This window comes from Centruroides vittatus, unplaced genomic scaffold (assembly GCF_030686945.1).
Source record: "Centruroides vittatus isolate TY-2023 unplaced genomic scaffold, ASM3068694v2 contig_400, whole genome shotgun sequence".
In the NCBI taxonomy this organism is placed as follows: Eukaryota; Metazoa; Arthropoda; class Arachnida; order Scorpiones; family Buthidae; genus Centruroides; species Centruroides vittatus.
This window is the reverse complement of record NW_027122215.1, coordinates 653,119-666,940: the sequence shown is the minus strand read 5'-3', so window position 1 is coordinate 666,940 and position 13,822 is coordinate 653,119. Positions and strand designations below refer to the sequence as shown.

Below are 13,822 nucleotides of genomic sequence, written 5' to 3'. Positions count from 1 at the left end.
GGAATGCCAGCAGTGTCAGCAAGAGTTGGATTCTGAGTCTGTTGCTCTCCATTGCAGTGCACTGATAAATGTAGTGCAGTGGCCTGTCTTCTATGTTGCAGATTGTCCACTTATCATCATCCTGGATCTTGAACCTTTTAAGGTAACTGGCAAAAGACCCATGTGTGGTTAGGAACTGGACTTCTTTGTGAGTGTAGAAGTGTCTTTTATGTTTTGAATTGGTGAGAATGCTTGGGAAAAATAATCATGTAATAGCACCAGTTTGCTCGTTTCTCCACTTGCTTTCCCAGATGTTGTTCTTCTCATTCTTGAAGATGGTTTTTGCACTCTTCTTTGTAATAGCATTGTAGATATAATCACCTTTACAATCCATAGCAGCCTGCCTGGCCAGAGCATCTGCTCTGTCATTGCCAAGCAGACCCTGGTGACCCCTAATCCAGGAGAGGGAGTACGTGTTGGTACTACCCAATGCCAGGTGGTTAATGCTGTTGATAGTCGTATGGGTGCACTTAAAATCTTGTATAAGACAGATGGAAGAGGCTGAGTCAGTGACTATGTTGATGTCGTGATGATTGAGGTTATCACAGCACCAGAACAGGGTCTGGTGGATAGCACACATCTCTGCCTGAAGAGCAGAGCAACGACTGTTTATGTGGTACTGCTGGTATAAAAATTCTTTGTCACCTTTGAATACCACAAAAGCACACCCCACCTTGTTGTCCAATTTGGATCCATTGGTGTATATACAAAAGTCATTGTCCATGAAAGGTTCTTTGTCCAAGATGGGCCATAAATAAGAAGATAGGAGGTCTCCCATTTTGACATTTTCCTCCATTGTGTTGTCCTCTAGAAGGTGATTAATGGCAATGCTGGCAATGCCACACAAGGCAAGCTGAGTCCAGCCAATAGACGGAACAGCCAGGTAGATTGGTTGTTTTCCCATGATAATTTGTAGTGAGTGCACTAGTAGCAGTTTTCCTATATGCTCTAGCAATAACGAGTAAGGCCTTTCTTTGTGCAGTTATCAGCCCCCTTCTGATGTGCACTTTGTTAATGTCTTCCACCCAGACAGCCAAGGCATAGCTAATGATAGGCAGGAAGACACACTCATAGATGACATCCAGTGTTCACTGGTAAGGCCCCAGTTACTCTTGGCATGTCTTGCTAGACCATTGAAAATCAGCAAGGTTCTGTCTGTGTTGTACTTCAGGGGTGGCCAACAAGTCGATCGCGAAGCCAATTTTGGTCGACCGCTTGCGATGCCTTTACTTTATGTGTTACACTTGTAACTGAACACAACGCCTGAACGTAACAAGCAAACGCAACAGTATGCATGCAGTTATGACTCGACTCATAGAAAAACACAGCCATTTAGCTTGAATATTTGGTACTGTCATAAGGTAGCTTCTTTTCTTTAGTACATGTATTAACAATATTATTACTATTTCTCCCATTATTATTAAGGTAATAAAATAGATTCCAAATCTGTCTTTATCTGTATCTAATTCGAATTAATAAATATTGTTAATAATTACTCGTGTTTTAATTCCCCTGGGTGTGAGTTTTTTGGCCCGTTAAATAATTATGTTGTTTTTTACGTAGGTAGATATTCAGAGTGTTTCAGTACAACGTGCACTCCCGCGATCGATCGATTAACAAAGAATAAATCTCAAAATCTAATATCATTCTTCTATGATAATCTTCAATCAAATTATCAGCCATACTGTACTTTTTCATATTTACGAACAAATAGTACCACAATTTATACATTGCACTTGATAAAAAAATTAGATTTTTAGTAACTTACAATATAATTTATCTTGAAAGATTTTTTTAGGTACCGCCTGTATGGAATGAACTGGTAGCTGCAAATATCAAAAGTTGGGTCTGGAAATTTATTTTTTTATGAGCCTTATATCTCGAAAACTTAAGTGATTTTAAAAAATAGAAAAATAGTTTCGAATATATTTTGCTTATCTACCCATAGCTCGCGGGAGTGTACCTCGTACTGAAATACTGTGTATAAACATAGTATGTATTACACACCTCTCCCTCTCCACTTAGACTATGCCTATGACAACAAGTTGATCACGACACATTTTTAAGATAAAAAGTAGATCTTATGTACACAAAAGTTGGCCACCCCTGTTGTACTTGATATGTGGGACCCACAAGAGTTTATGATCCAGTAGTACACTCAAGTCACGGCTGGATGGCCAAGCGGTCAAGGTGGCAGCCTACTGCTCTGGGGGACCCGGGATCAAATCCGAACGGGTCGAATAAAATCCCCGGGAATTTTTCGGGGGTGGTCTGTTCAGATATGTCGGACCCCATCCCTCACCACCCGGTCGCCCCATTGTGGGCCTGGCCGAACCCATAATGGGCCTTCTAAAAGAGGCCCTCTTAGTGCCCACAGGGCGGAAAGAGTTAAAAAAAGTACACTCAAGTATTTAATTTGCTTGTAGCATCTGATACTGTTTTCTCCCATTTTTACTGTGGGGTACCTCTTATAAAGTGTATTTTTATACTGCTGAGTAAAGATGATTGCTTTGGTTTTTTGGGGGTTAAAGCTGAGTTTGTTATCCTTGCCCTACCATCTGTGGCATATCACAAGTCTTTTGAGTAATTTCCTTTTTCTTGTTTGTGTCTGCTCTTATTACCCACAATCATAATTCTACTATTGCCACTTATGCCAACAATGTAAAAATCGTTAACTCTGATTCCCTCTTATTACAGGCCAATCTTGATACTTTTGTTTTTGATTTTAAAATTACAAGTTTTTTAAGATTGACAGAAAGTTTTGATCTGCTTTTCTTTATCTATTAATAGGCAAATAATTATCCTTACTGCCAACAACATTGGCATTGTATTTGATTAAAAACCTGCTATTCATATAGGTATTCTTTGGCATTGATATTGCCTCACCACCTCTTGTTCTACTCTGCAAGTCACCTTTTTCTTCTTCCTCCCGGTTCCAACTTCCACTTTATCCAATAAGATACAGTTCTAGCCGATAGAGATGAACAATCAACGATAAAGTGTCTATCAAATTAAAAATAAAATATGCTTTACATTAATTAAACTATTTTAAGCAAATTGTGCAGTTTGCTTGTTAGCTCCAGAGAAATGAGTTTGGCTTAGATTTCCAATTTGTTCTGCCACACTTTATAAAACAGAATACAACCAAAATATAAACTATTTAATGGAATTTTAACTCATTTTTCCATCAGTGTTCTTGTAAGAACTATTTGTAGAAAATCTTATATTGCCCTCCTTAACCATTGGCCCTGGCCCTGTTTAATCGAGTGCTGTATGTGTACAGGATGACACAAACCACCTTAACCCCTTTTAAGATAAAGGGAAGTGAGTTTTGTCAAAAATCCTAAAAAGTTTTGATAAGTAATTGTTACATAATTTGTTAATTACCATCAGTAATTACTAGCCATTGATTGAGATAATAGTTTTAACATGTATTTTATTTAAAGTTATAAGTGGATTTAGTTGCATTAGATTAGGTATTAGGCTTGTTATAAATTATGAATGCATTTATGTATAGCATAATAAATGTTTAAAAATATTTACATTATTTATAAGGTATATTAATGTTTTCTTTCTCCAAAACAGCAGGATCGCCTGACATCTCAGCTGCCGTGTACAATAAAAATCATGCACAGCTAGCCAAGGTGAGTCACTCTCGACAAGACTAAAGTTTTCCCGCTCGATTTAATTTTTGTTGACGCTCTGACAAAATTATCTTTCAGTCGTACGAGAAGCCTGGATTTCATGCTGGAACTCCTCCACCCTTCAACCTAGCCGGTAGTCAGACAACGGGTCCCCTCGGCGTCTCTTCTGCTCCGTACGCCGCCACTCCATTCATTCCGGTTCTGGCCCACGGACAACATCATTCCACTCTGCTCCATCACCATCTTCAGCAAGATCCCGGCCATCCTCCGACCGGACCACAGAGAAACACACTCAGTCAGCAGAAGGGACCCGGTGGCAATAAGCAGAACTTTGCATATTGGAGCAGTAATTGAATATTTCTTACTTGCACCCAGACACTACAAGTTGGTGATCACATACATTTGTCAGCAAGTATTGGTATTGTGTTTATCGAAGGCAGTATGTACCATTTTTAGTATCTGTCAGGAGTTTATTGGTGCTTTTCATTATACATTGTGGTGTCTGGTGAGGGTTTGAATTTTTTGCTGTGAATGTAAGCATCGTGACAAAGAATATGTTGCCCTTATTTCTATATGCTAGCCAAGTTATTATATCGAAAAATGTGTATTAGGAACATTAACTGTGTGAAAATATTTTGTGTGGTACAGGACCATCATGTAACTGTGATTTTTATTTTGAATGACAACATGTAATAACACATCCACTTTGTATATTTATTTGGGTATTTTTACATCTAAATTGTTATCTTGTTAATAACATTAGCATACTTTACTATCTTCAAACCTTTTGCGTGTAGCAAGTAGCACAACCAAATGTAATATTAAAAAACGTTAAAACTTTACTGTGGGTGTGGAGAAAATACAATTCTGTATTTTATATGACAGAATTAAACACTATTAATTGAATCCCCCCATTTTCCACGAAAAAGATTCCATGCTTTATTCGGTGTGTGTTGTGCTGTGCACATATACAAATTATTGGAATTAATGTACTAGTGGAATTACACCTTACCTAGAAATTAGTTTTTTTGACATATTACCTTATAATCTGGATATTTTCCCATAGCATGAAAGATGTGTGTGTCGTTCATCATGTTTTTTTCCTTTGCAACTATCATGTACAGATTATGTATCATTTTATTTTTTCTCTGTTCTTAACGGAGTTCCTACTCAAACTGTAAGTCAACAGTTTGATATTGGTAATTTTGTACCTTTCCCATCATATCACTTTCTGATGGCACGTTTTTTTCTAAAATGTGCTCATTTCTGCAGATTATGATGTACATATATACATATATATAGCCAGACGAGTGGTGTTTGGTAATATTCTTACATGTGACTTATATAATGTCCTTACGATATGTTCCCTAATAAACTGCCTTGGTACTCTTCTGATGACGACTGTTAATGATGCCGGCGCGCCACGGTGCACGACGATCCCTCCCGCCGCCGAATCCCGCTTCTGCGGGGGACTCTGTCCTGGCGGGAGACGTTTCTGCGTGGGGAGATGCACAGATTCCCTTCCAAAGATTCCAAAACAGACGAAGGTAAACAAATTCGAAATTTTGTGTACAAATAATTAAAAAAAAATATTTACAAAATTGTGAAAGGTTTTGCATCACACAAATGTGATTTTTATATTTGAAAAAATTTGGTTATGTGAAATTTTATATCATAAATATATGTATATACATAAATATATACAGAAAAAAAAATCTAAAATTGATCTAAGAAAAGAAAAAAAAATGAAAGCTGTTGTTGATTCCAGTCAGTTTATTTGGGACAAACGATGCTCGTAAAGCATCTAGAATCCAAATATTTCGTGAATATTGAACTCTAGTTCTTAGAATAATTGAACGGCTTCGGCTAGAGTTTGAAATATATTGCCTGGTTATTTAATTGTACATCTAAATAATACATGCTTTTTAAACTTGCAAATATTTAGCATTTTAAACAAATGTGAATAGAAATTTTGTATTTGTAATAAATTGCTCTCATGAATAATAAAAGCTTGTATGTTTAATAATCTTGTTCTAAATCTGATAGTTATCAATTGTTAAACGTCAACACTTTTCATTCAGTCGGATTGCTCGCGTCCTCGTCCAAGAAGTACGGAATGCGTCGATAAAAACCAAAAGTAGTGTCAAAAATTTTTCTGTATTAAAATGCGCGACGACGACGTTTTTAAAACATTAGGGTGATGCAAAACTTCTCGCACAAAGATGTATCCAGATTCTGGAATTCCACATTACAAATATTAAGTATAAACAAATGCAAATTGGAAACATGATGAAATTTTAAATGAATTTATAACATTTGACATCTTTTGTGTCAAATTTTATCTCAAGTCAAACAAATTTTAAACTACAGAACACCAATTTTCATTTAGTAAATTTCTCCCTATGATACAATTATAATTTTGCCTGCTTGGTTTTAATAAATTTAACATCTTTTTAGATTTTTAATAAAATATTACTTATGCTTAATGTTTCAGTTAATATATTTGCATAAAAGTTAATTTACCTTGCTTTTCTTCTCAAAAAGCAATATTCCAGATTCTTTGATTCTAAATACAAAATTATTTTGATGAGAATGATTGTTACAGGCCTTGTTTTCTATACTATTGTTGTTACTTTATTTATTTTTAAAGGCCCTCTTATATTTGAAACATTGCAATACTCTCTATATTACCGAGAATTTTAATTTCTGCCATTTAAGTCTAATTACAGACGTTAGATGACAGAAATTATTCATAAAGCAATTTTACACTAGAAGAATATTAAACAGTTAGAATTTAAATTTTTCGTGTGTTCAACATTCTGTACATGACATTTATGTCGTCCATAAGACAATTCTGCACAACATAATTAATACGTCATTTATAATTACGTACAGAAAATTATCGACGTATTCAGTCGTACTAAATTTAAATGTACTGTCCCATTGTCCAGATGCAAAATATACAGAAGTCAAGTTAACGGGAGTGAATGGAACCAAATAGTTTATACGACAATAGTGGAAACTCGTGAATTAGCACGTACTGTACCGTAGTGGCGACAGCGCGAACTAGTGACATCTAGCGGTTCGAGGAGAACACTAACACCTCAGAATGTAAAGTCTAACAAAGCTTGCGAAAATGCAAAGAAATAAATATTTTATCATCTTTTTGTCTTTATTTTATGATCTTAAAACACGAATTATAATTTTATTTAGTAGGAAACGTGGATGGATAGTGATTTGTTGCTGCTATTCCTTCCTTTAAATCAAATGCAATGAGTCAGATTTTTTAAAATTAAAATCAGGTTTTAATTTTATTTTATTAAATTGAAACAATTTTACATTAAATTAAAAGACATTGAACGCCAAAATGTATTGCGTGTACAGTTTGATCTACAGGTCATGGATAATACAGTTACAGTAGAGAGTCAAAAATCGGAATCAATTGGGGACTGGGGTGGTTTAGATTAGTGATTTGTTCCGATTACCAATTATGTACGAAAAAATATATTAACCTATCCGATGTTGAAATTTTTCTCCGTTGCGTGTCGCTTCGCGTTGAATTTTCGCCAACGAAAATTTTTATAATAATAATCGAGGCTATTGTATCGTTAAAAATTATTTCTTTATTTTGTACAAACAAAATAAATATATTAAAGAATATAAAAACATGAAAATTATACTTTAGAAGTAAATCTAGTATCAAAAACGTTCGATTCAGCATGATACAGTCCGACTGAAAATCGTTCCGATTAACGACACGCTACTGTATTACATATGTGAAATCTTTAATTTAGCATTTTTTGTTCTCAGAAAACTTTCAGACGAATCATTATTTTTTGTCACATATACTTTAATAAGGACTTTGAAATATTAATCTGCCGATAATTTAATACAATTGTCACAAAAGCCTTTAATATTTGCGTTCTTTAAGAAATAATTAACTTAAATTTAATTCCATACGGGCTCTGTAACAAAAATATATTAAAATTGTTTTGAAATATTGCTGATATTTCTGGAGATAATCTTTTCCGTAAAATGATCGGAACGCACGACGTAATTTAAATATTCTGGCCTTTCGTTTTCAAAATCGAACCACCGTTGTCCAAATCGGACCTTTTGCTCTTAATTTAATAACCCACTGAGTGCATCCGAAAATCAATATAAACACAAGTTGAATGATGATAATATTTTAAATGAGGAATGTTGATATAAATGAAAATCTAATTGCTTGTTACTTACACTTGTTTGTTTTTAGGGAATCTGTAAAACGACTCGCGATTACTTTGTATCTTGTAATTAAAACAGCCATACATAGCGCAAATAACCCATCTTCCGGCCATTCTAATTATTGTGAGATATAAAAATGTTCAAAACTTTACATTAATACCCAAAAACGTCTCCTTATACACGCGGTAGAAATGAAGTAAAGTGTAGTTATCTTCTCGAACCACTAGATGGCGGGCAGAAGCTTGTCGCCAGTTTTCAGCAGACGTTTCCACTATTGTAATAATGGTGGAAACGTCTGCTGTAAACTAAACTAAACTTGCATCATTATTTCCTAAATTGTATTAAATAACAAAGCACGCTGCAGACATTATCCTAGTAAATTGGTTTTATTTTTTGTAAATTGTACACAATTGATATATTTAATAAGGGAATTACAAAAATCTCTTCGAACTCTAATGACTTTATAAAACGAATACAAAAATGTGCCCTTCTGCTTGAATCTAAGGGGCCCTGTAGGTGGCAAGCAATAAGCGAGGTAGCCAATGACGTAGTTCGTCTTATACGAAACGAAATACGTCATATGTTATATTGTCTTGCCAACTTAATACAAGAGAATGCCCCTTCAACTATTCTATCTTGTAATTAACTCGTCGGTGTATTTCCGTGTATCGAAAAAAAATCCGATTAAGATCTGGTTGTTATTAAATATACTTTATATTATATGAAAAAGCAGCGTATCGTGAAAATAATCATTATAGATATCGAATGCAAGTTCGATTGCTCTGGCAAATTTTCCCGGTATTTAACGAGACCAGACAGAACCGTGCCGCCATGTTCAAATTTTCTTTGGAAAGATCAACACTAAAAAACGATAATCGAAGAGCCATAGAACAAATAACTACAACCCCCGACAGAAAATATTTGAACATGATGTAAGAAAATTAAGTCGTTTTAGTTTGAAATCATTTTACAAGAAAATGAAAATGAAAAAAATTCAAAACAAAAATATACATTTTGTTCGTTGGGCGATTAAGTGTTAATCACTTAAATTTCAAATGAATAAACCAAACCCATTTTCCCAAAAAAGAATCTTTACATAAAGCAGTATTGGCAAAGAACGTCAACAATAATAAAAGGATCACATACAAAATAATAGAAGTTAATATTCTGTTGATCCTCCTCTTAATCTTATTACATCTTTTATGCATCTTGGGCCTGTCAAGATTAATTCTTTGCAGGTTTCTGAAGTTATTTTACTCCAGCTAATTTTAATGGCTTTTTAAAATTCATCTTTATTATTGGCATCCTTTCATCAACCAGCATTTTCAGATCTGCCCGTAAATTTTCAATAGGATTTAAATTTTGGTCATTTACAAGCCCTTAGACTTTAAAAATTCTGTGTTTCGTTCGGCTCGATGGCATTTGGCATTATCCTGAAAAATAGCAGTATCACTAAAGTGATTTTCTATTGTTGGAATCGGTAACAATTCTAAAAACCTCACACACTTCTGCTACTATAGCCTCATTAAGAATACATGTATTACCAGGTCCAATAACTGACATGCAGCCCAAAATCATTAAACTTGTTGGAAGCTATTGTTCCTATTCAGGCGATCTTCCTTAAATTTTCCATCTGGACATCTCCAAACGAATTTTCCTGCATCACCACCACTTCCAATGCATATATGACTCTTATATGAAAACAACTTTTTTCCAGTCTTTACGCTCTATTTTTTGTGCTGCCTTGACCATTTTAAACAATGTTTTTTTTTTTTTTGTTTGACAGTGTTTTGGCGTTGCAAATGAAAATTCTGTCATTCAGTCTATTTCTTACTGTTCTGTCATAAATATTTGTTTTACAGTATTTTCTTCTATTCCTTATTTGTTTGGAAGATATTTTTCGATTTTTTAAGCATTTTTATTATTTTTTTAATAGGTGATATTGAGCCTTACTGGTTTTATATGTGTCTTTAAACATTTACCAAATGTAATTTACAGTTCGTAACGACACACCTTTTTTTTTAACTCTTTCCGCCCTGTGGGCACTAAGAGGGCCTCTTTTAGTAGGCCCATTATGGGTTCGGCCAGGCCCACAATGGGGCGACCGGGTGGTGAGGGACGGGGCCCGACATATCCGAACGGACCACCCCCCGAAAAATTCCTGGGGATTATTCGACCCGTTCGGATTCGATCCCGGGTCCCCCAGAGCGGTAGGCTGCCACCTTTACCGCTCGGCCATCCGGCCCGTAACGACACACCAACACACATTGCAACTTCTCTTTGGTTGCTTCTGTAGTAGTTTATTAATGATGTGAGAAAACAAATTATAAAATTCTTTTATTGTGGCCATTGTTTAGTTAAGCAAAGACAAGTAACTATCACTGTTTACTTAGAAAATGATATAAACAGTCCTCTTAAACCATTCGGTTTAGAATTTAGAATGCTCACATTTGAAGAAACACGCCTCTTAAACCATTCGGTTTAAGAGGCGTGTTTCTTCAAATGTGAGCATTCTAATTTGAATGGAATTTAAAATAGTGTTCAAATACCGGTACTTTCTTCCAATACTGCTTTATGTAAAAATTATTTTTTGAAAAATGGTTTATTACGCGTCAACCTAACTTCTGTAAAATTTACGTGATAACGAAAAATCTATTTTTACATAGAACATGTTTAATATGAAAATTCTTCGTCGGTTTTATATCAAAGAATTATCTCAAGAAAATTTGGAGGACGTGATGTGTCTAGAATGAGTCGAGGAAATTCGAGAATATTAGAAATAAATGATTAAGCAGTACTCTAATGACAAATATGGAGGTCAAAATCTCTCATTGGAAAGTGGTCTGCCAGTGTAACAATTTGCCAATGAGAGATTTTGGCATCGATATTTATCATTTTGCATTAAATCCAAAATTATTAAAAGTAAATGAAACATCATTATGCTTACGTGTGTTTTCAAAACGCGTTTTTGAGCCTCCTTCCCATTGTTTATTAGTGCCGAAGATATCGGCCGTGGTTTCAAAGGTTAGATTGAATCTCTAGCTTTGTTCTATGGAACAAAGCTAGAGATATAACATAACATTTGAAATTCTACACCTTGTATTACACACCTCGGTATATCCATAGAACAAAGCTAGAGAATCACTGCCTGAAATATAATGAAATATTTAAGTTTGGTTTAAGTGGATAGAATAAAAAGATTCTTTTCGGTATTTAACAGAATTACCTCATTGATGATGTGGAAAAGGATTATTTTAGATGGAAAATGGTATTCAATGAAAAGGGATCACAATCTAAAAAGTAACGAACAGTTAGAGGCAGTATAAGGTATACAAAAGAATGGCTAACAAAAAATCAGTTGGTGTTAACAAAAACGGATAAAACCAAGCAAATGGTAATTGTGGAAAGAAAACGTTACAATGAAGCTATTAACGAATACATTAAGAAGACTGAATGTGAGATTGTGGACGAAAAGATAGTCACATTAACGGACAAAAAAGTTAAAAAGCTTGAAAAAGCACCGCTTGCGTCATTCCTAACATTCTTAAAAAGGTCGCATAACCCCAGCCTCTGGATGCCTAGAATCTTCGCATTCGCAAAGACACACAAAGAGAACAAAGAAATCAGACCGGTGGTGGAAAAATGTAACGCACCAACATATATACTAGAGAGTGCTTTAAAAAAGTACATTTATGAGGAGCTAGAGGAAAATAATTATGTGGCTCATAATCCAAATAAGGTAAAAGAATTGCAAGACTTAGCTTTAATGAACGATGAAATAGGGACAGTGATGGATTTTGAAAGTCTATATCCATCCATGAATTTAATATCTTGTTTCAATTGTGAGGTTGCCGAATTCGTGATATCCAAATGTCAGGACTTATCGCATGTGGGGTGAAGGAAAGTGAGGCAAATAGCTGCAGAGACAAACCCGTTTATTTACACTAAGTCTTACAATCTAGTGTGTCTTGCGTGTCTTGTCTTCTGGTGGCTCTCGATGGTTCGGTTGTTAACCCTGGGGCAGACAGTTGACGCTAGACGGTGGGAGGTTGTGACGAATGGTGAAAACCCGAAGTTCAATCGGATGATGTCCACTCGTAGAGGCAGGGAAAAGTCTGGACAGTTGATTATAGTTGTTAGCCGGGGAAAGTCTGAACAGTGGTCGACACGGACAGAAGCTGGGAGAAGTCTTCACAAAGGGGAGGCAGAGAAAAGTCTACTTTGCCCTTGAGATCCAGGTTTTTATAAGATTTCTCTTCCCTGGATCTCCAGCTCCTGATTGGTCGGTTTCCTGTATCTAGGCAGATGACCGACCATTTCGAGCTACTAAAGGTTTAAATTCGACACTGTGTTTTAGTCCAATCAAGGGATATTAATCGCAACTTGAAACTCCTGCTCGTATTCAATTGTTTCGAATTCTTATAAGTCTGATACATAATATCAGCGCTGCATCTCCTTTTAAGGTTAAAACATTTTTCTCTCGATTAATAATTTTAATATTTCCCGATTTTATTTAGGGCTTTCTTCCAATTTCTACGAACGTCAGAATCAAAGATCCCCTGATTTGACATTTTTATATTATTATTAACACATTAGCTCGAGTATCGCTCGGGCTTCACACAATGCACTCATTGAATTTAGGGTCCAACACAATCCAGTGTTATCGACATACTCGGAGGACTTAAATAATCTAGCAGACTTGATGTGCTACCAATCCTTTTTTGGATTCAACAGAGTGACATACAAACAAAAGAAAGGTGTCCCAATGGGAAGTCCCATGTCAGGACTCATTTGCGAACTAGTAATAAGTAAACTGGAAAAAGACATCCTCAGAGATTTCACAGAGGACATTATATTCTACAAACGTTATGTCGATGACGTGTTTATAATTTGGAAAGATAACCGACGAATTGAACAATTTTTAATTGCAATCAATAGTAATGATCATGGGTTAAAACTAGAACAGAAAAACCATACTCATCTCCATTTTTTGGACATTGATATAAAATTTAAACAAGGAAATGTACAAACAGTGGTGTATTTAAAACCCACGCATGCTCCCCTATATATACCATCGTGGTCCAACTATCCATATAAGTACAAGTTATCAGCATTTAAGTCCCTTATTAAAAGAGCGTTCTTATATTGCACCAACGTTCAAGACCGTCTTACGGAGATTGGTAGAATTAAAAGAACTACAACAAATTCAGGCTACAAAACCGCCACAATTGAAGGCCTGGTCAAAAGTTACAGACAACATAAAGGCAAAAAAGATACTAAAGTAGATGCAATTAACAAGTTCACATACAATAAGCATATAGAAGGAGTGATGAATGAATTGAGTACTTATAAAAACACAAAAATGGTATATAAAAGAGCACCCAACATCTACAGCTTACTAAGGAATGATAAAGACAGAGTAAAAATGTAAGAGAAGGCTGAAGTGTATAAAATTCCATTTGAAAATCAACAATTAAGAGTAGCAAAGGATTATGTGAGTGTAACCAGAAGAAACTTAGCAATACGTCTGCGAGAACACAGATACAACGTTAAGAAAGCACACAACAACACCATTTTAGCAATCATGTGCAGACGGAAGGAGCGAATGTAAAATGGAATGAGGCAAAAATCATTAAAACAGTCCAATCCCCGACCATTGCATTAGAAATGGAAAAGATGGAAATATATAAAAATAAAATTAAAAAACCGTTGCCTAAGTGCCAAGGATGCTAATGCGCTTCCAACAGCATGGAAGTACTGTACAGTACATGATAGAAAAAAGCATGGGGATTAAAAACCCTTAAAACTTGTAATAGTTATACATGGCCTTGTATACGGTGTTTATTTATTTATGTCATTTTATTTTATTTTATTTTTACTGTTATTTATTTATTTTATTTATTTATTTTTTC

At 35.1% G+C, this 13,822-nt stretch overlaps 2 protein-coding genes across 2 annotated transcripts in view; both read left to right on the top strand.

Moving 5' to 3' along the window:
• Positions 1-5,076, top strand: part of LOC136976398 (ubiquitin-associated protein 2-like) — a 73,589-nt gene extending 68,513 nt beyond the window's left edge. The window contains 2 exon segments of the mRNA XM_067271656.1: positions 3,625-3,683; positions 3,762-5,076. Of these exon segments, the coding sequence (XP_067127757.1) occupies positions 3,625-3,683; positions 3,762-4,037 (335 nt within the window). The 3' untranslated portion in view covers positions 4,038-5,076.
• Positions 5,077-12,675: 7,599 nt separating this feature from the next.
• LOC136976516 (uncharacterized) lies at positions 12,676-13,341 on the top strand. Its single transcript, XM_067271820.1, has one exon. It carries the CDS (start codon positions 12,676-12,678, stop codon positions 13,339-13,341), a length of 666 nt encoding a protein of 221 aa, XP_067127921.1.
• The last annotated feature ends 481 nt before the right edge of the window (positions 13,342-13,822 follow it).

Bases quoted from the DNA above. Each gene is read 5' to 3' on its own strand.
- LOC136976516 (XM_067271820.1), top strand. From the start codon at position 12,676: ATGGGAAGTCCCATGTCAGGACTCATTTGCGAACTAGTAATAAGTAAA.